A 27,164-nucleotide genomic window follows, 5' to 3' on the forward strand; every position below is an offset into this window, starting at 1 on the left:
CGCTAGCCCTTTGGCTCTTTGCCTTGTTGGGACTTAGGCTCTTGGGGGCGATCAGGACAGCTCCCACAATCAAGGCCACGCTCGTTGGATTCTCCCAAACCTCTTGGAACTAGACATTGCAAACAGCCCCATTTTGTAGAGGAAGAAACCAGCACACCGGAGATAAGATCACCCAGCTGGTAAGATGCCAGGGAGAAATTTCTCCCAGGCCTGTCTGATCCCAGAACCACCTCCCTCAAGTCACTCTATTTCACTACCATGACTTCCATGCAAACTCATCCTGTGACCTTGAGAAGTCTTTTAATCTCTGGGGCTTCAGTTTCTTTTTCTGTAAAAAGGAGGGGGGATGGGCAGAAGGACTCCAAATCCCTCTAGAACAGGGAGAGGGGTGGGGGCAGGTTAGCAGGGAAGAAGACGATTCAGCAGGATCAGATTCCCTGAGGGAAATATTCTGAGTCATTTCCAATGGTTTCAGGAATTTCTGGAGGTCATGTTTGAGATCTGGGTTGGCAAAGAGGTTTCAGCTCCTTTGTCAAGAGGAATTAATTCCTACTGGCTGCCTGGAACATGGTGTCCAGAGCGATTTTGAATATCTGTCTGCTCAGTGGGAAGGGATGTCCCCATTGGTTGGGTTGATTGGTGCTGTCTGCCATCCCTGTCGATTGGTGCTGTCTGTCTTGTCTGCAGAAATGGCAGTTTTGGAGCAAGTGCCAGATGTTTGCTGGATATTTGCTCATTTTGTCCAAAACTTAACAACCTAATGTCCTAAAGTTTAAGTTCTTCTTTAGAAAAAAAGGACTGACCAAGATTTTTGTTTTTGTTTGGTTTGGTTGTTTTGTTTTTTACATTTTTGAAAATGGAATGGGATCTTAAAAGATTAAAGACTTCTTTTTCTTTATTTATTTGTAAATTAATTTATTTATTTGAGAGAGAGAGACAGAGAATGAGAAGGAACAAGTTGGGGGAGGAGCAGAGGGACAAGCAGATTCCCTGCTGAGCAGGGAGCCTGATGCGGGGCTCAATCCCAGGACCCTGGGATCATGACCTGAGCCGAAGGCAGAGGCTTTAACCCACTGAGCCACCCAGGAGCCCCCAGGCACGCGCATTTAAATCCACACACAGCTGAATATGTAGTGCATACATGGTCGTTTTGACACGGCATTTATCATTGTGTACACAGAGTTCTGCCCCTCCCAGTTTCACACGGCCATGTATTACGAAGAGTATTCAGTATCAGTTATATAATGCTACCTTATTGTTTTTCAAGGACACTTAATAACGACAGTTTGCATAAATTAATTGCATAATTTATTGACTGCTTCCTATGTGCCAGCCACTTTGCATCCAATAACCCAGGGAAGCTGGTGCTTTTCTTTTCATCCCATTTTTATAAAATGAGATTCTGGAGGTGCAGAGAGGTAAAGTAACCTTTTCCTGGTCCCACAGCTTGTAAGCGGTCAAGCTAAGATTTGAAACGTGGGGGTTTCCTGAACTGATCGCACTTAACCACTAAGCTGTATACTCTGAGTATGTTGAGCCACAAGGTTCCATCTGTTTACCTATCATCGTTTTATTTGTTTTAAGAAGGCTCCAGCTTGGGGCACCTGGCGGCTCAGTGGGTTAAGCCTCTGCCTTCGGCTCAGGTCATGTTCCCAGGGTCCTGGAATCGAGCCCCCCATAGGGCTCTCTGCTCAGCAGGGAGCCTGCTCCCCCTGCCTCCCACCTGCCTCTCTGCCTACTTGTGATATGTCTGTCAAATAAATAAACAAAATCTTAAAAAAAAAAAAAAGCAGCTTCAGCCTGAACTCCAAGCCCTGTGGTTGAGAGTCACACGATCTACTGACGGAACCAGCCAGGTGCCCCAACTATCACCATTCTTACACCACATTACCCGCTCAGTTAATTTACAGAATAATACCACACATGTTAGTAGTTTTCAAAGTGTGGCAGAGGGACCCTGGGGCCTCCCTGAGACCTGATGAAGGGGTCCATGAGGTCAAAACCACTTTTATAAGAATACTGAGATATGGTCTGCCGTTGTCACTTTCAGTCTCTCATGTGTGTATAGGGTCCAGGGTCTTTTTGTATCTACACAACGGGTGCTATCAGAATAAACTGAATGCAGAAGGAGATATGAGAACCCCACTTTCTTCTGGTAGACCAAACACTGTATAGATTCTCAAAAATATAAGCCAACACCACTGTATTTTTGTGTGCACTTGGGAAAATACAATTATTTTCCCTAAAATAAGTTGTCTAGATAAACATTCAATGATTTTATTATCTTACTGAAATTAATACAGGTTGTTAAGTCTCCCCCATTTGAATTTTGAATATGTTATGTGCCCACAGACATAACACGCAGAAACAAACGCTTTTGAAGGTCCCTTGGCATTTTTTTTAAAAGATTTTATTTATTTATTTGACAGGCAGAGATCACAAGTAAGCAGAGAGGCAGACAGAGAGAGGGAGAAGCAGGCTCCCCACTGAGCAGAGAGCTGGATGAGGGGCTCAATCCAAGGACCCTGGGATCATGACCTGAGCTGAAGGCAGAGGCTTCAACCCACTGAGCCACGCAGGCCGCCCCCCCTTGGCATTTTTAAGCCCATAGAGGGGTCCTGAGAGCAAACATGTTAAGCCTCTCTGCTGTTTTTCAAATGTAGAGATTCTCCCCATTTTTTTTAACAGCTGTGTGTGTCCCTTGAATGGAGGTAACTTACTTTAGCAATAACTCGTTTTTTAAATTTAGTTTTATTTTATTTATTTATTTCAAAGAGAGAGAAGGAGAGAAAGCATGAGAGGGGAAAGATCAGAAGGAGAAGCAGGCTCCCCGCTGAGCAGGGAGCTGGATGCTGGACTCGATCCCAGGACTCCAGGATCATGAACTGAGCCGAAGGCAGTCACTTAACCAACTGAGCCACCCAGGCACCCCCTAAACTCATTTTTATTATACGTTTAATGCTTAGTCATGAATTTCAAATTTAAGCAGCAGAGGACCAAAAGAAAAAAGTGCCTTTCATCTTCTCACTGATCCCAAACCCCCACCCCCGGGGGGTGGACAGCTTTGGGTGTGTCACAGTTGGGGGGATGCTGTTGGCCTCTGGTGGGTAGCAGCCAGGGAATGGTACCTACTGGATGCTCTCTGATGCCACCACAAAGAATGATCTGGTCCGACATGTGACTAGTGCTCAGGTTGAGGAAACCTGCGTTGGACAATAACTTTGCATTCATGTACTCTCCCTTGCTTTTTTTTTTTTTAATTTTTATTTTTACTGACACAAATGAGATTTTGTTCAGTCTGTCAATAGACAGTGAATCTTAACTTGTAGGAGATTAGGGGTCCCTTCAAGAACCGGATGAAAGCTATGAGCCTCCAGAGAAGAGTACCCACATTCACAAAATTTCAGAGGCAATGTTCAGAGCTTCACAGACACCCCAAAACCCTGCCAGAATTCCTTGGATGTGTGACTTTGAGTCATCATCCCAGGACATCCCATCTGGAGCGAGATCACTGCCCCCCTCCCCATCCCCTTTACAGACAAGAGCACAAAGTGCCCAGAGCACAGGGATTTGGTTCTGGGGTCCCTTGAGGAGGCAAGGAAAAGCAAGGATTAGAACTCAGGCCGCCTGATTCCTCAGCACTGGAATATTTCCACTTCACCCTGAATGAGGACATTTTAGAAACGCTGATCTTCTCTTCCTGGTACAGCGGGAAAACACGCCACCACCACTCTGTTCCTCTTGAGAAAACACAAAGGCCCCAGCTGTTGTTGACAAGATACACTCAAACACCTGGGAGAACGCACACTCAGGATATGAGGCGGGAGAGGGGTTGGACAGGGATGGGAGGTTGTAAGTGGCTGCCAGAGGACCCTAGAATATGTATCCCCTTGTTCCCCGAGTCTTTCACTCCTTCCTGCATCTGTCTGTCCGTCCGTCCGTGCAGCACCTGCAGAATGAGCCTTCCCATTTACCAAAACCAGGCACTGGAGGAGAGTGAGGAGCACCAGCCCCCACTCTGCTGGGGGGGACAGACTGACATGCCGGTCACAATGCCGGGTGGTCACCCTACTCTAATGGGGGCACGACAGGGCATGGGGGAAGTGCAGCTATTTCCTCCGATGCAGCCTTGGGAGGTCGGGGAATGCTTCCCAGAGGAAGCATTTCAGTTGAGTCTTCATGTGGGAGACAGAAGAAGATTCCAAGAGATGGAAGAGATGGAAAGGGGTTCCAGGTGAGGGAGCCACACTCAGGAACTTCAGAAGTGTGAAGGAGTTGAGCAGAGTGGGGGAAACCACTCCAGGCTCCAGGAGGCAGCCATGGAGATGGCATAAGACAAGACTGGCACTCCTGGCAAAGGACACAGGTGAAGAGCTTGTATTTTCTCCTGAGGGCAATAGGGAGCCATAGGAGAATTTTGAGCAGAGGAGGGAAAGGGTCCGCTCTGAGTGTTAGGGAGTCTTTAGGGGCCAAAGGAGAATCGGGCTGAAGGGAGACTGGTGGCATCCATTGGCTGGTGGGACAGTCCAGACAAGAGCAGGACAGAGAGAAGGGGATGGATATGAAGGTGATCCTGGAGAGAGAGGAGTCTGCACACGGGGACTGACTGACTGGTTGTGGAGTGAGAGGGAGGCATGGAGAGCGGACATGGACGCACCCTTGACTGAACAGCCTCTGTGTGACCTTCATGGTGCGATGTCATTTCCAGAATCTATCAGTTACTGGCCGCTGTAACAAATGCCCAGAGACGCCGTGGCCTAAAGCAGCACGTGTTTATTATCTCACACTTTCCGTGGCTGAGGAAGCCAGCACAGTGCACGGGGTCCCTGCTCGTGGTTTCCCAAGGCTGCAGTCCAGAAGCCGGCTGGCAGCATCCTCATCCGGAAGTTCCGTTAAGGAGAGGTCCTCTCTCACGCTCCCTCGGAGAGAGATAGAGCTCATTTCCCTGGGATGACAGACGCTGTTCCTGTGTTCTTGCTGGTGGTCCAGCAGATGCCATCCTCAGGTGTGTAGCGTGTGGCCCTCCGTAACAGCAGGGCAGGAGAATCTTGCTCTGAGTCTCTGCCACTTCTTCACCCTTTTCAAAGAGATCGCCTGATTAGGTCGGGCCCACCCCGGATACCCTCCCTTTGGATTAACTACGAGTCAGTTGATTAGGGACTTTAATTACATCGGCATCCCCTCACCTTGCAGTATAATGTAATCTACTCATGGGAATGACGCCTCACTCTATTCACAAGCTTGCCCATACTCAAGGGGAGGCCATTCTTTTTTCTTTTTTTAAAAGATTTTATTTATTTATTTGGCAGAGAAAGACACAGTGAGAGAGGGAACACAAGCAGGGGGAGTGGGAGAGGGAGAAGCAGGCTCCCCACTGAGCAGGGAGCCTGATGCGGGGCTCAATCCTGGGACCCTGAGATCATGATCTGAGCTGAAGGCAGACGCTTAACGACTGAGCCACCCAGGCACCCCAAGGGGAGGCAATTCTAAAGGATGTGTATGCCTGGGGGCAGGGGGAACATTGGGGGTTATTTTAGAGTTCTGCTGACCGCAGGGGAAGTTAAGGGTAGAGGACCTTCTCGAGCTTAGGGGCTTAGCAGACTTGTCTCTGATTCTACAGTCTCTAGATCTCTAGGTCCAGCCCATGGGAGACCCTGGGTAAAGTGACATGAATTCATCAGCAAATATAGGAGTGAGATCTGAACGGGGCCATGGCCCGTACCTTCCGTGCCACTCCTTCTGAAGGGCCCTTCCATGAACTGAATTGTTGATCAGTGGGTCCAACGTGTCTATCCTACAATACAAAGTCCAGAGATGCTATCTCATTTCCCAAAAGGATAAACAGGATCCAGAAATGCCACTCCTAAGTATATGCCCAAGAGATGCGGAAACATGTGTCCTGGGCACCCAGCTGGCTCACTTTCAGGGAGCATGTGACTCTTGTTCTCAGGGTTGCAAGTTTGAACCCCACATTGGGTATAAAGATGACTTTAAAAAAATAAAATCTGGGGCGCCTGGGTGGCTCAGTGGGTTAAGCCGCTGCCTTCGGCTCAGGTCATGATCCCAGGTCCTGGGTTCGAGCCCCACATCGGGCTTTCTGCTCAGCAGGGAGCCTGCTTCCTCCTCTCTCTCTGCCTGCCTCTCTGCTTACTTGTGATTTCTCTCCGTCAAATAAATAAATAAAATCTTTAAAAAAAAATAAAAAAAAATAAAATCTTCGGTGGCACTGGGTGTCTCATTTGCTTAAGTGTCTGTCTTTGGCCTAGGTCATGGTCCCAGGGTCCTGGGATCAAGCCCCTCATTGGACTCCTTGTTCAGTGGGAGGGAATCTGCTTTTCCCTCTCCCTCTGTCCCCCACCCCCCATGCTCTCTCTCTCAAATAAATAAATAAAATCTTTATTTTTTAAAAAGATTTTATTTAGGGGCGCCTGGGTGGCTCAGCGGGTTAAAGCCTCTGCCTTCGGCTCAGGTCATGATCCCAGGGTCCTGGGATCGAGCCCCACATCGGGCTCTCTGCTTAGTGGGGAGCCTGCTTCCCTTCCTCTCTCTCTGCCTGCCTCTCTGTCTACTTGTGATCTCTGTCTATCAAATAAAATAAAATCTAAAAAAAAATTAAAAAAATAAAAATAAAAAAAAAGATTTTATTTACTGGGGTGCCTGGGTGGCTCAGTGGGTTAAAGCCTCTGCCTTCAGCTCAGGTCATGATCCCAGAGTCCTAGGATCGAGCTCCGCATAGGGCTCTCTGCTCAGCGGGGAGCCTGTTTCCTCTCTCTCTCTGCCTGCCTCTCTGCCTACTTGTGATCTCTCTCTGTCAAATAAATAAATAAAATCTTAAAAAAAAAGAAACCAGATATATACCCTCTGAAACAAGCCATCACAACGTAAAGTCTGTCACTTATTGCCACAAAGTTAACCAATAGAAGAACTAAAAATATGTGTATGGGGAGGAAGAGAGGGGAAAATGAGTGAAATCCTTATCTCTATCAGAAAAAAAAGAATCTATGATGTATATAAGGCTGACACATCCAGGAGAGAATTATTATTTAGGGATGGTAAGGCAAGTCAGAGAAGAAACAGCTAAAAACTTTAAGAGGCTTTTCCAAAAAGGAACAGGATTTGAGGTGGGACAGACTGACTTCTTATTCTAATAACCCCTTGCTCCCGGCATCTGGCGCAGATCGCCCCCCTTGACCGAGAATTACCCCACGAGTATCACTAGTTCCGAGGCTTGGAAACCCTGGCTTGTTGTATTAGCTTCATAATAAAGTTTCTGGTTTTGTTGCTTATTTTTAGCCGAGAAAACAGCACAGACTCTGGGATCTGAAACCTCGGTTCTGATTGTAGCTACTTTCCACCTTGGTGATGCGCTTACCTTTCTTGGTCTCAGTCTCCCCGTCTTTGAAATGGGGGCTGATGACAGAAGCCAGGAGACCGAGTCAATGGCTGCAAAGGACTTTGAGTCTGTGATATCGGGAGCTCAGTTTATGTCCGTGGCTGAGCCTGTTTGCAGCTGCGTCCCTCTCCCCGGCAAAACAGCAGAGGCAGAACAAGTAGTTCTCAAATGAATGAATTCCAGGCCCCTTCCCTTGAGGCTGGTGTTTTTTTGCTTCCAAACAAGGGGTGTCAGAATGCTTCTCTAAACTCCTCTCCCCTGTGGGCCATGGTGAGAATTAAGTAAACTGACCTCTAGAAACTCCAGTGGAAATGAGAGATGCTGGGTATAGGGTAGGGCTCCTCCAGGGGAAGGGGACTGGATGTGTGAGGAATATAGGTTTTCTCTGTCTCTGCCAGTCTCCAAAAGGGAGGCGAGGGCCCCAAAGTGGCATGTTAAATGGCTCTGAGGTTCCCCTCTGGCTGTCCGCCCCTGTCAAGCCCCACAAAGAGGCTGCTTCATCTCCAAGTCTGCCTTTTATTCCCTGAACGATTTGGGCAGCTCAACATACATCTCCGAGCCTCAGTTTGCTCATCTGTAATATGGGACTCTCAGTGCCCCGTCGCAAGGATTCTGTAAGAATTCCACAAGACACCGAAGCATGCAAACTCCACAGCCCAAGTGTATGGTCACGCCTAGCTTTCGGGTTTGGATAGCATTTGCAGGAGGACACTGTCTTTGAAATAATTGTCTGTCTAGAGCAGTGTGCAAAGACCTTTTCTATCCCCGTTCTCCATTTGTTCCTGTTATCGCTGAGTCTAGAAAGGAGGAAATGTTTTGCCCAAGGTCACCCACGGGCTACAGGCGTCTCCGAGACTTGAATCCAAGACCGAACTTTCTGACTCTCATCTCAGATTTTCTGCTGCGAGTTGTCCCACCCGCTTGCCCACTGGCTAGTTCTGGAACTCCAACAATCATTATTCTTCAAACTTGTAGAGCTGTCCCGTCCAGCCCCTGGCAGATGTCTTGAAGACTGATTCCCACCCCAGTTTCGCACCTCCTGTTTGCCCCCTCACTCCCGTTCCAGTCTTGGGGGACTCTCACTCCTGGAGCAAGGGGCGGGTGGGGGGGGATGAAATGTCAGTGGAACTAAGGGCTTGCTACCCTCCTAACTTGAATAGAGGAGAATTTCGTTCTCAGGGGCTCTTTGCCCTTGGCAGTTGTGGGGGGCGGGAAGGCCCGGGGAGGTGGAGCTGTCCCTTGGATTTGGGGAAAGGGGACAGCTCCTGGGGTCCTTTTGGAAAGGCCCTCCCCTCATTTCCGGCACTGCTGCCAGCCTTGGCTGGGCGCCTGGATCCTGTTGCTATGACGACAGGAAGAGGCGGTGGCGGCGGCAGGCGATGCTGTGGAGAGATGGAGGCTAGTGGGGGTGGGGTGGTGGCTTTGAAATGGGGATGGGGGTAGGGATCAGGGGCGAGGGAGGTGGTGGGGAGGGGGCGCGGGTGTCCTGGATCTCTGACCTCCTTCATCCATCGGAGCCTGGCCCCTCTCCTGTTTTCCTCCAGCTTCCTTCTGATGCCTCCTCAGTGTCTCTCTGTGTCTCGTTCCCGGGGTCTCTCCCAGTCAGGCGCTCTCCACCTCTCTGTGGGTCTCTCTTTCCTTCCGCACCTGCCTTTCCGTGTTCAGCCACCCTCTGCCACTCAGAGCCTTCTCCCCTAAATCTCTCTTATTATTTACTCTCTTGTTCGTTCTCTCTCTCTCTCTCTCTCCATTTTTTCTCTCTCTAAAGCATCCTTCTCTCTATTAAGACCTTGCGCCCACCCCCCATTTCTCTCTCCCTTTCTCCCTTTCTCTCTTCCCCCCACCCTCAGTCTCTGTCTGTCTCTCCCCATCTGTCTCTCCTCCCCCTCTCTGGATGACTCTGTCCCTGTCTCTTCTTTCCTTCTGTTATCCCATTCTGACCCCCCCATCCTCTCCCTTACCCCATCCCCCATCTGTCCCCCAGTCTCTTGGTTTCTCTCTTTGTGTCTCTGTCTCTGTCCCCTTCTCTCTCTGGATATTTCTCTGTGTGTGTCTCTCTCTCCAACTTCCTTCTGCTACCAGCCGCTGCCTCCCCCAAATTTCTCCCTCCCCCATTTCTGTTTCACAGTCTCTGGGTTTCTCTCTTTCCGCTTCTCCTTGTCTCTCTCTGTCTCTCTCCCTCCCTCTCTGGGTCTCTCTCTCTCCTTTTCCTCAGCTTCCTTCTGCCACCCAGACCCTGCCCCCCAATCCTTTCCCTCCCCCCATCTCCTCTCTGTGGCTCCCCCATCCTCAGCGGCTCCCCTCCCCCCTCCCTCCTCCCTCCCTCTCTCGTCCTCCAGCTCCGCACTTTACCCAGCGACACGAGAACCAAATTGTCTCCTCACCTTTTTTTTTTTTCATCCCGACCCCCACTCCCTTGGGGCCCGAGCTCAGAGCTGCCCCTCAGCTTCCCCTCCCACCTCAACACCCTCAATCCCCATACGCCTCCTCATCTCCACCCCCCAACCAGGTCGGACGCCTGGGTCCCTCGCTGCTGGGGGAGGGGGAGCAGTGAGAAGTGGGAGCCACAAGGGTTTTTCTGGGGGGGGGTGCAGACAGGGGGGCTCATCGTCCCCTCCCCAGTGCATCGGAGAGTTGACCTATCGTTAACAGAGGTGAGACAGATCTTTTTATTAATCGGAGGTGGGCGGGTGTAGAAGGAAGGTTCTGTGACCCCCCCAATTCTGGAGGAAAGAGCCAGCCCCTTCAGAGGGAGAAGGGCTGGCGACCCCTCTCATATCCGGAAGCTTTAGAATTGGGGGGTCCCCTGCTCCCTTCTCTTTTGCTGCCGCTGACAGATGGACTAAAGGAAGAGTCCCTAAAACCAAACAGATTGCCCCTCAAATCGACAAAATGAAAAGATCTTCAAATCTTTTTTTGATGGAGAATTTCCCTCACTCACCCCATTTCCATCCCCTGCTTATCTTGGATTGTGGGGGGTCCAGCAGGGGGAGGGGTATACCTCGGGGTCATGGGCTCACCCCGGGGTGGAAGCAGAGATTTGCTAGGACAGTGGAGGCGTTGGTGCTGGTGGCGAGGGGTACGGATGGGGGAGAAGAAGCCAGGAGCCGAGGAGAGGAAACTCAGCGTTTGAAAGAGGAAGGGGCCAGAACGGAGGCCGGGGGCTGGGGGATGCCAGTGTCCAGTGGGCTGATGAATGGGCACGGGTAGGGGCTGCGTGTAGGCAGGCTAGTGGAGGTGGGGGAGGGAACACATGTGTGGGGCACTAGGCCCAGTTGCCATGGAGACACCCCCCATAGACAACCTTTCTCAGCAACCCCTCCTAGGAGCAGACCCAGGCAGGGCCAGCTGATTGGGGTGGAAAAGGCCAAGGTCACCCTGGTACTAGGACCTGGGGCGGCTGGGGGGGGCGGGGGGGTTCCTTCTGTTGGCTTCCATGCTCTGAACTGTAACATGGGATTTGGGGAAGAAGTCTAAGAAACAGTGAGTGGTGGAAGCAGGTAAGGGTCGTGTGCCCGGAAGGAGGGCTGGGGTAGAGAAGGCAGGGCTGGGGGTGTGGTGGTGGGCATGCTGTAGAAGAGGGAAATGAGAAGACACGGGAGTTGCTGAGTGGGATACAGAGTTTGTAGTCTCCCGGATGAAATTTTTCTGAGGGGCACTGTCTATGGGGGCCTCCATTTACATTTGGAAGAAAGCAGGTGTTTCAGCACAGGAGAAAGAGCAAGGGGAGTTGTGGGGGGGGGTTCCCAAGAAGGGAAGGTGGTGGGGCTCCTGAAGGGAATTTTCCTGAGTACAGGAGATGTTGGTGGAGGAAGGGGATTCTTGGTGGTGTAAGAGAAGTCAGGTTAGGGAGAAGGGGGGAGGTTCTTGTAAGTTAAAGAGAGTGGGAGCTCCAAGTGAGTCGGGGAGATCTAGACTTGGGGGTTCATCAGTGTGATGAAGATTACAGGGAACCAGAGCTCCAGTTAGGGGATTTGGAGGCAATGGGAGATGGTGGAAGGGCAGAGGAATGGGGTGGGGGGGATGCTGGGCAGAGTGGGGGACTTTCCCTGGACAGCAGTGGGAGTCTGGGTCAAACATCAGGAGATTTCTGAATGGAGAGAAACTGGGGGTCTGGGGGAAGGGATTCTTGTGAGTAGCTTCTCCGTGGAGCTCATGGAGGAAATTTTTCTTAATGGAGGAGGAGAGAGTGATGGCTATGATGAGTTTGCCTAAGTTGTAGAGACAGTGGGGGCCAGATTCGGAAGACTTCTTGAAGCAAAGCAGAGGGTGGGGTATTTTGCTTGAGTCCAAGACGTAGTAGGGGATTGGGGCTGGTCCAAGGGAGACAGTGGGGACTGTAGAGTAGTTTGAGGGGGCTGGAGACATCCTTCTAAACCAGAGGGTTCCATGTGCTGGTGGCCCATTAGAATCCCCCAGGGAAATTTTTTTTAAAATATTTTATTTATTCATTTGACAGACAGAGATCACAGGTAGGCAGAGAGGCAGGCAGAGATAGAGGAGGAAGCAGGCTCTCCACTGAGCAGAGAGCCTGATGCGGGGCTCGATCCCAGGACCCTGGCATCATGACCTGAGCCGAAGGCAGAGGCTCAACCCACTGAGCCACCCAGGCGCCCCCCCCCCCCCCCCCAGGGAAATTTTTAAAACCTAGATGCTCAGGGACCACACCCCAGACCAATGAAATTGGAATTGCCCAGGTGGGGCTCAGGTATCCTGATCTCTAAGGTCCTTCGGTGATTTCCAGCTGTGTTAGAGGTTGAGAACCCTGGTCCAGAGACATAGGGGTCTGAGTGAGGACGGGAGGGGGCCGGAGTGGGAGTGGGAGTGGTGGTGACCACGTGGTTCTTCTTAGTTGTGCAAACAGCGAGGGTCCGTTGGGAAGATTTTTGTTAGCTGAGGAGAGAGATTGAGAGATTTATGTTTCTTGAGGAGAGGACACAGGTGAAACTTGCAGGGGACGAGGGGAGCAGGCAGAACCCTGAGAGATGAGCATGGTGATGGGGCTCTTGTAGGTTCCTTGGGAGGAGGAAGCCCGGGGGCCAGAGTAGGGGGGGGTGGCCTTCCGGGTGTAAGACGTGAGGACCAGCGGGAGGAGCAGGTGGGCGCAGGAGGGGGGTCCGCAGCGTCAGGCTCGGTGGGGGGCGGTTTCTCCCAGTGGGGTTTGGTGGGAAGCCTGCCCTGGGCCGAGGGAGACTTTCCAGAGAAAGGGAGGCAGGGAGAACCCGAGTGGAAGGAGTTTCTTCGAGCCCGGAGACAGTGGGGGTCCGCTGTGGGGTCGGGGCAGCGGTGGGGGAGGCGCGCTCCAGCTCGACTAACCCTGTGTCCGCTCCCGCCCCCACCAGCCGGCGCGCATGGCCGCCCTCTGACCCCCTCCCGGGCCGCGCCTCCTCCTCGCCGCCCCCGCGCAGCCCGGCCAGCCCCGGGCCCCCACTTCTGCCTGCGCTGTGACCCCCCCCAGCCGCCGGCACGGCCCCGCCCCCGCTGCCCCGGTGGTGGCCCACGGCCCCCCGGCTCCCCGTGGTCAAACTGGAGTCGCTGAAGCGCTGGAACGAAGAGAGGGGCCTCTGGTGCGAGAAGGGGGTGCAGGTGCTGCTGACCACGGTGGGCGCCTTCGCAGCCTTCGGCCTCATGACCATCGCCATCAGCACCGACTACTGGCTGTACACGCGCGCCTTCATCTGTAACACCACCAACCTCACGGCCAGCGACGACGCGCCGCCCCACCGCGGGGGCAGCGGCTCCTCGGAGAAGAAGGACCCCGGCGGCCTCACCCACTCGGGGCTCTGGAGGATCTGCTGCCTGGAAGGTAGGGTGCGGGGAGCCCCGGCCTCGCGCCCCTCCTCCCCTCCAGACTCAGCGGGCCGGGGACCCCCCCTCTCCGCTGGCTGCTTCTGTCCCCTCTCGTGGGGTCCCGACCCCCCTCGTGCACCCCCCCATCCCGCCCCGCACACCGTCCCCTCCCCTCGGGCCCTAGTGGCCCGCCTGCCGCCCGCTCCATCCCTCCCTTTGCCTCCTCCCTTCACGGTGCCCTCTGCGTTCCATCTTCCTTCCCTCCCCTTCCCTTCTCTCCCGGGGACCCTCCCTTCCTCTGCTGGGCAGGCTGGCCTCCTCCGGGCCCCCTCTCAGCTGCTCTCCACAGACACCCTACCCCGGTCCCCTCCGCCCCCCTGCCCCTGCTTCCTCCTCCTGGGCTGTTTCTCCCGCAGACGTCATGGGTCATGGTCCTACCCTCTCTGGTCAGAGCTCGTTACCCTCTCCTCTCTTCCCTCCTGTAGACTCCAGTCACGTTGGCCCTCTCCATTAGGATTTCCTCCAGCCTCCCCGCCTGGCCCTAGACCTCCTCTGCCTCATCTTCACTCCACTCACGCCTCCTTCCACCTCTTCCTCCTCCTTGAACACCTCACTCGGAGACCCTAAGACCCCCGCCTCTCCCAGTCTCCATCTCTGCTCTGTCCTTGGGTGCTGCTCTCCCTCTTGTAGCCCTTCTCCATGTTGGGGGGCCTCCACCTCAACCTCTGCTCACCTACCCACTGCTGTCCTCTCCCTGCCCCCCACCCCAGCCCCTCCTCCCTCCCACTCAGCGGTGTCTGCACAGCTCTGGGCCCGAGGCTGGAGGCAGGACATCTGGGTCCCAGGCCCACCATGCGTCTGTCTCCTGTGTGATCACTATCTGTTCACCTCCCTGAGCCTCACGGCTCTTATGCACAACTCCACAGTCCCAAACCTCTCCTCCAGCATCAAAAAGACCAAGATCCCTCCACTTCTTCATCCCTCTCTGTTCCCATCCTTTCCTCCTCTCTTTTGCTGAGCACTCGCGGTGAGTGAGGAGTGCAGTTGTCTCCTTTAATCCTGTGAGGCAGGATCCTGTGGGGGATGAGAAAACCAACGCTCAGAGAGGTTAAGCCACTCACCCAAGGTCACCCAGCTGTGACTGGGGCAGAGCCAAGAGAACCCAGGTCTCAAGGATGGGATGTGCTGATATGCTTTGTCTGGTGTGCCAAGTGTTTAAAACTGAAACCAAAATCCGAGTCAGTTGCCAACATTTAAAAATAGGGAGACTTCACATTGAAAATCTGATTTCCAGCTTCTTTTGAACTAGTGGAAGATCTGACAGCGCAGGGCCTCATTCTGCAGTGGCCACGACTGGCCGGTCCAAGCAGCCGCTGCCCCTGCAGATCAGGCATGCAATGTGCACGTCCCCACAGTCGCCTCTGCTCCCTGTCCCCTCACATCTGTCCACTGTCTTATTATCGTACTTCCTTCCTCCCGTGGGCGTTCGAGTCCGGTCCATTCACTGGTCTGACCAAACGCCAGGCACCAGCCATGGGTGGGGGCTCGTGTCCTGAAACCCCTAGGACAGTGGACAGCATATAATAAGAATGCCATCCATCCATCCGTCCGTCCATCCATCCATCTGTCCATCCATCCATAGGACTGATATTTATTGAGTTTACACTATATGCCAGACACTGTTCTTGATTGTGGGGTGAATGGCAGGGAAAAACAAAAGATCCCAGCTTCGTATGTCTTCTATTCACGAGGGAGAGACAAATGATAAGAAAGATAAGTAAACAAAACCTTTAGTGTGTTAGCTGGCACTAAGTGCTAAGGAGGACAGGGGACAGGATGGAAAGTGTCAGGACATACGTGTGACATTGCAGGTGAGGAGATGAGGATGGGTTTCACTGAGCAGGCGACTTCGGAGCGGAGGCCTAAAGGAAGGGGACATGGAGCCACGTGGCTCTCCGGAGGGAAGGCAGCCACGGCGGAGGCCCTGAGGTGGGAGCCTGGGTGTCTGGCCCCCGGTAACATGAGCAAGAGGCTGTGGTGGGAGATGCAATCCAAGAGAGAACAGGCCCCCATTTCACATGTTGTAGGTGCTGGGATGTGACTTGGCTTTCCCATCCAGCATTCCTGACGTACCTAGCGGACAGGAGGGCTCTGGACGCGCTGGGCAGAGACTGAGGGGTCAGGCAAGAGGGAGGACAGGCGGACGCTTGTCCAGGGTGTGGGTGGGTGGAGTTGGAGGAGAGATTTGGATTCAGAGCGTGTCCCAAAGCTAGAGTGGCTGTGGGGGTTGCGGCACTGTGGCAGGGTGGCTGTGGGAGGCAAAAGAGAGAGAGAGATCGGGGTTCTCCGAGGCAGCATCTCTCAAACTCGGTACTCCGGACACTTTGGCTGTGGGGACCATCCTGCACACTGTAGGGTCTCAGCAGCATCCTGGCCTCCGCCTTTTCTTCTCTGTCCCCAAGTCATGACAACCAAAGTTGTCCACTTTCTCTGTCTGGGAATAAATTCATCCCTGGTTGGGAGTCACTGCTCCCAAGGCTGTGGCCTGAGCGCCCGAGAATGGCCACGGAGGGGGTGGGAGGTGGGTGCAGGGAGGCCTCCGGGGGACGGCTCAGCGTGTATTTCATTTTATGTATTTTATTTTCTCTGGTCTAATTTATTGTGAGGACAGCTAGCAGGAGCTCGATTTTGGATGTGTTGCATTTAGGATGCTTTTTAGGCGGATCACCTAAGACAGGGGTGGGCATAGCCGAGGGTCACATGGTCGGTGTTTTAGGTTCTGTGGACCTGTCCCTGTCACAGCCACTCCTGAAAACATCTAAAGAGGACACGTGAGTGAATGAGCGTGGCCGTGTTCCAGTTAAACTCGTGTGTGGACACCGACCTCTGGATTTCGTATCTTTCTCATGTGCCACGAAACACTCTCCTTTGATATTTTTTTTTCCATTCACTTAGGAAATGTAAAACCCATTCTTTGCCAGATTTGGCAGGCTGGGTTTGGCCCACGGGTTGTGGATTGCTGACCCCTCATCTAGGCTGTGAGCGATATGCTGTACGAGGCCAGAGTTCAGGGGACAGTCTGGGCTGGCGATATAAATTGGGGGAGTCATTGCATGTGGATGGATGAGGTCACCTAGATAATGCGAAGAGAGAAACATACCAAACAATTAGTTGAAGGGCTGCAGCCTGAGCTAGTCCACTATTAAAAGAGAAATGAGAGAAGCCAGCAAAAGGAGCTCAGAAAGCAAAAGCCACGGAGATTTAGGGAAAAGGAGGTAAGTGGGTGTCCCGGAAGCCAAAGGAGATGTGGTAAGGAGGGTGTAAATGAAGGCCGGCTCCATTATTACTGTAATCATCATGTATTTGCTACACAGCGCTCACAGTAGCCTTGTGTAATACATACCCCCATCATCCCCACCTTCTAGAAATGCAAGTGAAGGCTCAGAGAAAGTGCAATGACTTTCCCAAGGTCACACGACTCATAGGCAGTCGAGTCTGGATTTGAATCCAGGTCTGTTTTCCTTCCTAGGAGAACAAAGCAAGGCATCCACCAGCCTCCAGCCCACGAGGGACCCGGGAATGTAGAAACCGAGCCCCCCGGACCACTGCCTCCTGAAGGCACTCGATCCCCGGGGATTTTCGGGTTCCGTCCCCATGTCCCTGTGAGTCTCCCGGACAGATGCAGTAGGTAGAGTGACTGAGACACAGACGTTGGGACAAGACTGGGATTGGGTTTACTTCCTGCCTACTGAGCACAGCAGGGTGACCTCGGGCTCCACACTGAACCTCTCTGTGCCTCATTTCCATCCTCCAAGGATTGTGGTTTGCAACACCCCTTAACCCCCAGGGATTGTGGAGGGGTTCAATGAGCTGTAATCGTAAGGTATTTAAAAGGCTAGCAGGCACAGAGTAAGGGTTAGATTGTGTCATTGATATTTCGTTGTTGTTGTTGTTGTTGTTCTAATTATTCAGAATTCAGGTGACTGTCCTGAGTCCCCCCTCCCCTGGTAGCCCAGAAATCTCGGCCTTTTACCCAGCACTGCCCGTCACACAAGCTGCATATATGATTTAGAATTTTCCAATAGCTACCCTCAAACGAGGAAAAAGGAGAAGGTTCAATGAATATAATTTAATAAATAGAATTTATACATTATAACAAATCAATATAAAGGCTAATATCTTTTATTTAACCAAGTATAGCCAAAATATTATCATTTTAATATGTAGTCCACGTAAAAAAATTGATGGAATATTGTGCATTTATTTCACACTAAGTCTGAAATTCGGTACGTATTTTATGCTCACACCTCACCTCAATTGCCACGTTTCAAGTACCCAGGAGCCCCTTGGGGCTGGTAACATGGGTGTGGGTGTAGCTCCCTCCTCAGGAATCAAGACCCGGACCCACAGCTCCAGTCCTTCAAGTGGGGTATCTCAAGCCCCCGTGCCCAGCACTTTGCACGTCTTATTATCTCCCCAGTCCTCCCAACTGTACCGGGGGAAGTGGTGTGAGGAGGAAGCTGATGGCCAGCAAGGGAAGTGAGTCAGCCACAAAGTCACCCAACATGTGAGGGGCAGAGCGGGCTGGAGCCCACTTCTCCATGCACCCTCACTGCAGCACAGCCCCCTCTTCACTCCCACCTACCCAGGTCTGTGCTAGGCAGGCTCAAGGGAGACCCAGGGGCACATTACTGTCATCCCTGGACAGAAAAGACGCCTGGCTCAGCCTAGTCAGGTCAGATAATACACAGAAGCATGTTACCCAGCTGCCTGTATTCTGCACTTGACCCTGTGTTCCACTGAACCCTTAGCAAAACCTGTGAGGTCATGTCATTGTCCTCATTTCCCAAATGAGGAAGCGGAGTCTCAGGGCCATTCAAGTCCCCAAAGCCACACAGCTGGGAAGCGGCTGTCCTGGCATGTGATTTCAGGGACTGCACTCCACTGTCTTAAATATGCTCACCTCTGAAGCTCAGGTACAATTAATCTCCTTCCCCTCAATTTACCATCTACACGGAACTGAGCAGTCTCCCACTCTATGCTCAGTTCTCACCTGTAAAGCAGGGACATCATTATTATCCAGTATCCCTAGGGTTTGTCATAATTCCCAAGTGCATTACTACCTGTCGAATGCTCTAGGTGCCTGGCGTGTGCTTAGCCCCTTAGTAGGTACTGGTTATCATTGCTGCTGTCATCACTAATCTGTTGAGAGGGTCTGTGTGCCGTGTGCTTTACATGCTCAACCTCATTTAATTATGATGAATGTTTTGAGAGGTGTGCTGTGATCCCATTCAAGAAAGGGGAGAACTTGAACCCACAGTCTTACCGACCACACCATAAGGAATGTGCTGATGGATGAGAGTTTGCACTTGAGGTGTATAATCAATCAATCATTCATTTTTTAAAGTTGTGGTAAAATATAACAAACCATAACATTAAATTTATCATCATAACTTTTTAAGGGTACACTTGCATTGCTGTGCACCTGTTCTCCAGAACTCTTCTCATTTTGCAAAATGAAACTGTCCCCATTCAACAAAAACTCCCCATGCCCCCTTCCCCCAGCCCCTGACACCCACCACTCTACCTTCTATCTCCATGAACTTGACTCCTCTAGATACCCCCTAGAAATGGAATCATACAATATTGGTATTTTTGTGACTGGCCTCCTTCCCTCAGCAGGGTGTCTTCAAAGTTCATCTGTTTCATCACATTGTTAGAATTCCCTTACTTTTGGAGGCTGAATAATACTCCATTGAATGTACCGACCACACTCTGTTTCTCTGCTCATTTGCCAATGGACACTAGGGTTGATTTTGGCTGTTGTGAATAGCGCTGTTCCTGAAAATGAGGGTACACGTGTTTCTCAGAGACCCTGCTTTGAATCCTCTTGAGTATATATCCAGAAGTGGAATTGTGAGGTCATATAGTAGCACTTTTTAATTTAAAAATGTTTAAATTAATTTTTTAAATGGTAGCAGCTGGTACCATTTTCCATCCCTACTCACAGTGCACAAAGGTTCCAATTTCTCCACATCCCCATCCATGTTTATTATTTTCTGCTTTGCTTTTTAAAATAGTAGCTATCCTAGTGGGTATGAGGCAGTATCTCATGGTGGTTTTGATTTGCATTTCCCTAATGATTAGTGATGTCGAGCATCTTTTCATGCCCTTGGCCCATTCAATCATACTCTCATAAAAATATTTATTAAGCACTTACTAAGTGCTAGGTGTTGTTCTAGATGCTTGGAAGATAGTAGTGAACAGCCCATAACTTTATATGCCAGTAGGGCAAACTGCTGTGTGTTTTAATTCTGTTTCCACCACCCATCAGCTGGGAATTGATTAATCCTTTCTGTGGCTCTGCTTCCTCATCTGGACAATGGGTAGATGGACTGATATCAACTGAGCACTTAATTATGTTCTAGTCAAAGTGCTCAATCTCTTTACCTGGCTTCAGTCCTCACAACAATTCCATGACGTAGGTCCTATTGTCCCCTTTTGTCTGTGAAAGGACTGAAGCAAATTGGCCTAAGTAACACCAACAAGGTCACAGAATCAGGACATGATGGAGTTGGGTTTCATTATCAAGCAGTGTGAGTCCAATTCCCAACGTTTGGCCACTGTGCAACACCAATAACATTATCTATTTCATGGGACTCGTGGGAGCTCTGGATGAGTTAATCCACCTAGGAAGCACTTAGCAAATGTTAGCTATTAGTGGAATTACTCACTGCCTTATACTCCTTCTTCTCAACCCTTTCCTTTATCCCCATTGCTTTCCCCGTCATCTTCTGCTTACAATCTCCCCTTCTGCTATCCCTATATTCATATTTTCATTCATTCATTCAACACCCATTTCTTGAGGCCTCCCTCCTTTGTGCCAGACAATGCTAGGGACACACAGAGGAATCAGACTCCATGCCTATCGACCTAAAGAAGCCCCCAGCTTACTGAGGAAAAGAAGCTCATAAAGCAACCCTAGACATGCCTCCAAAAAGGGGGGAGTAGGGTACCGCAGGGAGCTGTTCTGCACTGGAGGGGGATGCTGACCCATCTTTGGTGGGAGGCGTGTGCATACACGCGCGTGCGCACACAAGGGAAAGCTTCCTCAAGCAGGTACCCTGTGAGCTGCCCCCTTGCAGCCTAAGATTTTCACCAGTGAAGAATGTGAACGGAATCCACAGCATGGGCAAAGGCCTGCAGGTTGGAAAGAGCCTGGAGAATCGAGGAATCTAAATGTATTTATATTTATATTTATTTACGTATCAATCTCCAGTTATGTGATAGAGATAGAATAGGAACTTTCCCCAAAGGTGAGAAGATGGGTCCCCAAAGGGTGTGAGAATGAGGATTCTGGGATGGAAGAAGGGGGTGAGACCGCATGACGCCTAGAGGCAAACCTCCTCACATGCCTCTACTTGCTCCAGCCACTCCATCTCCTTCCAGAGGATTCCAGGTAAGAGACTGGGAATCCCTCTCCCTAGAGGCAGAATTGAAGAGACTACAACTCCCATGGTCCACTGGGGCTGCGCTCTCACAATTGGACTCAAGATTTCATAGGGCCTCATGGGAAATGTAGTCCTCGCCTTCTGCGCGCTCCTTCGTTTCCCCACGCATTTTCAGACCCGTCGACAAGTTCAGAGTCGCAGAGCGCCTTGACATTGCTGAGACCGGCGCCTTCTTTCTCATAGCGGGGGAAAACAGAAGGCCAGAGAGGTTGAGTGTCCTAGCCCGGGTTACAGGGCAAAGGTCTTTGTGGCCTTTTAGTGAGTGTTGCATGGTTTTTGCTTTTTTTTCCCCCCCTTACTTTTCTTTCTTCCTTTCTTCCTTCCTTTCTCTCTCTCTTTTTTTTTTTTCTTTTTTTAACTTCTGGGAAAACCGAAGCCAGAGAAGTTAGTTTGTCCCAGGTGCTGAAAGGCTCGGGAGCCAGGATTTCCTGTCTCCCAATAGGCCCAGACAGAGGAGGGGTTTGGGGAAGGAAGGGGTCTTCTCTCACCGGGGGTTCTTCCCACTCTTAAGTGTCCCCCGCCACCATCACCCCCATCCCCCTCCAGGGTTGAAAAGAGGCGTCTGCGTGAAGATCAACCATTTCCCGGAGGACACGGACTACGATCATGACAGCGCGGAGTATCTGCTCCGTACGTGGGGGTCTGAGTCAGAGTGGGTGGGTGGGGCTGCTGGGCCGGGGCGGGGGCGGAACGCGGAGGGAGGGGCGGGGGAGCGCACTTAGATCGACAGGCAGGGAAGAACTTGCCGGCCAGTCAAGAGCCGGAGGCTGAGATCCTCTGGACCCCAGTTGGTTCTGTGATCCCTCTCCCGCCCCCTCCTCTCACCTTGGGGCGGGCTGAGGGGGGATCCCGGGAGGTGACTGGCCGTCTTACCGTCCAAGCTCGCGGAGACACTGCTCCGTGACTGGTTGTCGGTGTCTGGTCTGGGATTGGCCGCTGCGCCCTGGCTCTGAGGCAGCCTGCAGTGCGGACTGGCCACTCTCGAGAGCTGGCCGGGGAAGCCGGTGGTGCGATTGGTAGCTACCCCGAGAACGCGGCAAATCCTGAATTATGATTGGCTGCGGCCTCAGCGGAGCTCAGAAATCGCAAAATCCGTTTGCTGGGGTCTGGAGGGTGGGTGAAAAGGACTGCAGAGAGAAAGACAGACAGACAGACACACACACACAAGCGAAGCCCGGAGGAATAGATGGATCCGGGCAGAAGGATAGGGGGTGGGGCACAGAGGGAGGAAGGGCGTGGAACCCAGAGAGATGAAGCCGGGCAGAAAGGGGGTGGGCAAGATACTAAGAGATTTGATAAATCCAGAGAAAGGAAAGAATATGTAGAGGAGAAGGAGAAAGATAAAAAAGAGGGAGGGTCCACAGAGAAGGTCAGAGAAAAACAGAGAGGGAGAGTGATTTTGGGAAATAAAAAGGAAAAAAAATGTGCCAGGAGAGAGAATACTAGGCCGAGGGAGAAAGAAAAGCAGGAAGAAAAAGGCGGGAGAGGAGATCGGACCGAGAAACAGAAAAATTTTAAAGAGGAGAGAGAATGAAAAAAAAAAAAAATTCAATGGCCAGAACACAGGCAGAGAACGAGAATTGGAGGATTCTAGCGAGAGGCGCGGAGACAGGAGGCGCAGCGCTCAAGGGGCCCAGAAGGCCGCATATGACGCCCTGGCCCCCACCCTCTCTCCCCTCCTCTCCTCTCCCTCGCAGGGGTCGTGCGGGCCTCCAGCATCTTCCCCATCCTCAGCGCCATCCTGCTGTTGCTCGGGGGCGTGTGCGTGGCGGCCTCCCGGGTCTATAAATCCAAGAGGAACATCATTCTGGGCGCAGGGATCCTGTTCGTGGCAGCAGGTGAGAGGCAGAGGGAGGGGGCGGCCACCTGCGCGGGCGCACGTGTGTGTGTGTGTGTGTGTGTGTGTGTGCGCGCGCGCGCGCGCGCGCGTGCCTGCGCGATTGTAAAGCCACCCTGCCCCAGGCGCCTGGTGGGGCCTGGAGCCTTCCTAGGCTCTTCCTGAGCTCCATCGCCACCCGCTGGGCAAGGTAGGTGTCGCCTTTGCGCCGTCTTTGGGGGAACAAGCCAGCACTGACAGGTGTCTAGCGCGTAATCGGGGATACTGGGAGCTCAGGTTCCGAAGCCCGAGGTCCAGCAGACGGAAGGGGCGGGTCTTAGGAGAAGGGTGGGGCCTCGAGACAACTGGGGCCTTGAGACAACTGGGGTCTTGAGGATCGAGGGGCGGGGCTGGCATCCCGAGGACTGAGGGCGAGAGGCGGAAAGGACATTGGCGGCAGATGGAGGGGAGGAACCTGTTTTAGGGGGCGGGGCCTCGTGAACCCCGGTTGATCCAAGAAGAGCTTGCCCTCGCACACCATCTAGACCAACTTCGAGTGAGGCTTCCCCACACTCCCCCCCCCCCCCCGCACCCCTGGCTTCCCTTCTTTTCTACGTGAAATGAGTAGTGCTGGGAAATGCTAGGGGACAGAATCCAGAGAAGGGGGAGGATTTAGCATGAAGAGAAGGGGGTGCTTTGGGGATGGGTCAAGATCGCCTTTTGGGCCAGAGGACTCAAAGGCGGGGTACGGGCGGAGAAGCCACGTCTGGACCCGCAGGGGGCGGGGTTTGATAAGTTGGAGGCGGGGCTTAGGGTAGCAAGGGGGTGCCCCCCCGATTCAGTAAGGGTGAATTTTAGACCAGCAGGGGTAGGGCCTAGACTAGATAACCAGTCTGGATTGATACCATGAAAGTAAGAGTTTAGATCAGTACGGGACTGAGCCTAGAGAATCAGCGGAATTACCACATTAACAGTTTAAACGAGTTTAGGGTTCGGGAGAAAGCCTAGGTTTATAACATTAAAGATTGAGTTAGACTACTCAGGGTAGGGCCTGGAAAGCCAGGCCGGGATTACGTCATCACGGGCAGGGTTTAGACAAGACCAAACAGAGCCTGGACCCTCTGGGGCCAGGTTTTGACCAGACTAGAGGAGATGGAGCCTGGGCTAGCTGGGACTGGGGGCTTTGACCTTCTAGGGCTGGGGTCTAGATCAACTGGGAAGGAGTTTAGACCGACCGTGACAAGGTCTGGGCCAGCCAGGGCCTGGACCAGCGGGGGCATGGTCCCCAGCTAGCCAAGGAGGAGTTAGAACACCTGGGATCGCGCAGAGATCACTTGGGGCGGGGCTTATGCCCTTCCGAAGTGGAGATTAGACCAGCGTGGGCTGGGGCCTGAGCCAGCTCGGCAGGAGTTAGAGCACCTGGAACTGGACAGGGCTCCTTTGGGGCAGGAACTAGACCACCGAGGGGTGGAGCTTAGACCACCGCGGGGCGGGTTGTGGGCCCGCTCGGGAGGAGTTAGAGACTTGGGACGAGACGGTCGGGACGGTCGGGGCTGGGCCGCGGGGCGGGGCGGGGGCGGGGCGGGGGCGGGGCGGGGCGGGGCCGGGGTGGCCTCCAGGCTCCCGTCTGACCGTCCCCCGCCCAGGCCTGAGCAACATCATCGGCGTGATCGTGTACATCTCGGCCAACGCGGGCGAGCCGGGCCCGAAGCGGGACGAGGAGAAGAAGAACCACTACTCGTACGGCTGGTCTTTCTACTTCGGCGGGCTGTCGTTCATCCTGGCCGAGGTGATCGGCGTGCTGGCCGTCAACATCTACATCGAGCGCAGCCGCGAGGCGCACTGCCAGTCTCGCTCGGACCTGCTCAAGGCCGGCGGGGGCGCGGGCGGCAGTGGCGGGAGCGGCCCCTCGGCCATCCTCCGTCTGCCCAGTTACCGCTTCCGCTACCGCCGCCGCTCCCGCTCTAGCTCCCGCTCCAGCGAGCCGTCGCCGTCGCGGGACGCGTCTCCCGGCGGCGCCGGGGGCCCGGGCTTCGCCTCCACGGACATCTCCATGTACACGCTCAGCCGCGACCCGTCCAAGGGCAGCGTGGCCGCGGGGCTGGCGGGGGCCGGCGGCGGCGGCGGTGGCGGCGGCGGCGGCGGTGGTGGTGGCGGCGGCGGCGGCGGCGGCGGCGGGGCGTACGGCGGCGCGGGCGCGGGCGGCGGCGGGGCGGGCGCCGAGCGGGACCGCGGGGGCGCGCCCGGCTTCCTCACGCTGCACAACGCCTTCCCCAAGGAGGCGGGCGGCGGCGTCACGGTCACGGTCACCGGGCCGCCCGCCGCGCCCGCCCCGCCCGCGCCCGCGCCCGCCGCGCCCGCCCCCGGGACCCTGGCCAAGGAGGCCGCCGCCTCCAACACCAACACGCTCAACAGGAAAACTACGCCGGTGTAGGGGCGCGCGCCGGGGGGCGCCGAGGGGGCGTGTCCGGGGCGCGTGCGCGGGCGCGCGTGCAACGAGGCTGCCGTGGGGGCGGGGGCGCCCCTCCCTCCCCGCGAGCGCGCTGGAGACTGCTTGGCCTTCCCCCCTGCCCCGCGCTCCGATCGGGGACCCCCACCCCGAGGGCGGAGGCCGTTGGGAGGGGGCGTCGTGTTTTATTTTTTTGTGGGATGGGGGGGTGGGGGGAGGGCCGTGGAGTTTTTTTGCAGTTTTGAGATGTTTTCTTTTTAATGTTTTGCTGTGTGCATGTGGGGGCGGGGCGGGGGGAGGGAGGGACTCCCAGCCCAGCCCAACTCCTGGAGAGGGGCCCATAACACACGAATATATAGTTATACCTACAAACTATATATATGCCCTATGTGAAGGGGCAGAAAGGTAAAGAGAAGGCTTGCAGAAAGGCAAGGTAACAAGGAAAGGACGTGCGCATTCATTCACTTTTGCATTCATTATTCCACAAGGGTTTATTGAGTGCCTCTTATGCACCAGGAAGGTCCTGGGGAGGGAACATAATGGCCACAGAGTGTGACTCGTTCATTCGTTATCTGAAATCCATTGGTATACTTAAGCACTAGGCATTGGGGTGGCCGCTGAGCCTACAGAAGGAAGACAGCGTTCCCCAATGTTCTCATAGAGTTTGCATCTTGTGCAAGAGACAGACATTCATCAAAGAACTGTGTATACAAAGAGTAAGTTACAGTTAGAACCCAGGAGAAATCTGAAATGCTTTGACTTGCTCTGTTAGGGAGGTGTAACCCAATTTAAAAGTTAGGAATATTTTAGCTGACATTGAAAGGATGACAAGACACCAGCTGGGCGAAGCTGGGGGAAGTGTCTCAGCCAGGGAGCAGCATATGCAAAGGCCCTGGGGCAGGAAGAGCTTCCAGGGAGGGCCTAGGTGTAGCAAGCCAGGTGCAGATGGGACAAGACAAAGCTGGAGAGGTAGACACAGCTTGACTGCCCAAGGACTTGTAGGTTAGGTCAGGAGTTTGGATTTCATTCTGAGGACAGCAGGGAGCCATGGAATGGCTTTAAGCAGGAGCACAATGTGAATAGGGCACAAGAGGGAGGCCAGAAATCAAAGAGGAGAATGAGAGGCAGAGGCAGGCTGAAATTCAGCATCAAACACAGGCCCTGGTCCTTGAAACTCCCATTCCTGGGAGGAAGCAGGTAATCACAAAATCCTAGAGCACAGCAAGGCGTCTGGTGTACAGGAGAAGCCCTGTCTCTGTGGGACTTAGACGTTTGTGTCTCATTCATGCATTAATCCAGCCATTCACTCATTGACATTTCTGTGCCTCTGCTAACATACCAGGCAGTGTGTGTTGGGATCAGGGTCCCCCAAGATGAAACAGACCGTACCCTTGCTTCCGAGGTGGAGTCGTCAAAAACTGTAATGTGAGCAGTGTGATTGGGGCTGTGACAGGGACTATGATGGACACCTTGAATGGAGAACACAGTGACCGAGCTCCAGCAGTGGGCTGTACTCTGGGAAACTTCCCGGAGAACCTAATCCCAGCCGAAGTTGAAGAAGGATGCATAGGAACCGGTCAAGTGACGAAGGTGTTGACCCAGGCATGGACCAGGGGGAGTGACATGGCACGCTGTATTTGGGACAGGGTTCAAAGTTCTGGGACATCACAGGCCTGGGTAGGGTCAGAGGTCAGGTCAGAGAAGGTACTAGAGGCCAGAGCTGAAAGGTGCTGGAGTGCCAGGTGAAGGAGTTTGGGCTTTATTCTGAGGGCAGTGAGGAGAAACAGGAGTTTTGAGCAGCAGAAGTCCAGTACTGGATTGCGTGTTAGAAGGAGCCACTTGGGAAAGTGGTGAACAGGAGGCTGATGCTCTGGGATAGGGGAGAAGAGGGCCACAGGTGAGCTGAGCAAGGGCTGTGGGGGTGGAGGGGATGGATTCAAAGGCCACCGGGGATGCAGAAGGGACGTTGCTTCATGGATGTCCCTTCATTTGCTCAGTAAATATTTCCTGTGTGCCAGGCCCTGTGCCTGGCCATACTGGGGGCTGGAGATGCTTCAGACACTGCCCAGCCCTCTAGGGCTCCCAGTCTGGTGGGAAGACAGCCTGGGACATGGAGGGGGAGGAAGTGGTCATTGGTGGTGCCAGGGGCTTCAGCAGCCTCTGTTCTGATGACAGGAGGCAGCCAAGGGAGGGATGGGATCAGAC

The 27,164-nt window shown here is 53.3% G+C and overlaps 1 protein-coding gene across 1 annotated transcript; it reads left to right on the forward strand.

Moving 5' to 3' along the window:
• The first annotated feature begins 9,666 nt into the window (after positions 1-9,666).
• On the forward strand, positions 9,667-25,186 carry CACNG8 (calcium voltage-gated channel auxiliary subunit gamma 8). Its single transcript, XM_047712529.1, has 5 exons — positions 9,667-10,047; positions 12,736-13,199; positions 21,241-21,324; positions 22,392-22,532; positions 24,157-25,186. Exons 2-5 carry the CDS (start codon positions 13,022-13,024, stop codon positions 24,942-24,944), a joined length of 1,191 nt encoding a protein of 396 aa, XP_047568485.1. The 5' UTR covers positions 9,667-10,047; positions 12,736-13,021; the 3' UTR covers positions 24,945-25,186.
• Positions 25,187-27,164: the final 1,978 nt, after the last annotated feature.

The sequence above is a fragment of the Lutra lutra genome, chromosome 17 (genome assembly GCF_902655055.1).
Source record: "Lutra lutra chromosome 17, mLutLut1.2, whole genome shotgun sequence".
In the NCBI taxonomy this organism is placed as follows: Eukaryota; Metazoa; Chordata; class Mammalia; order Carnivora; family Mustelidae; genus Lutra; species Lutra lutra.

Bases quoted from the DNA above. Each gene is read 5' to 3' on its own strand.
- CACNG8 (XM_047712529.1), top strand. From the start codon at position 13,022: ATGACCATCGCCATCAGCACCGACTACTGGCTGTACACGCGCGCCTTC. The intron at 13,200-21,240 runs GTAGGGTGCGGG...ATCCCCCTCCAG, and splicing joins GAGGATCTGCTGCCTGGAAG to GGTTGAAAAGAGGCGTCTGC. The intron at 22,533-24,156 runs GTGAGAGGCAGA...TCCCCCGCCCAG, and splicing joins GATCCTGTTCGTGGCAGCAG to GCCTGAGCAACATCATCGGC.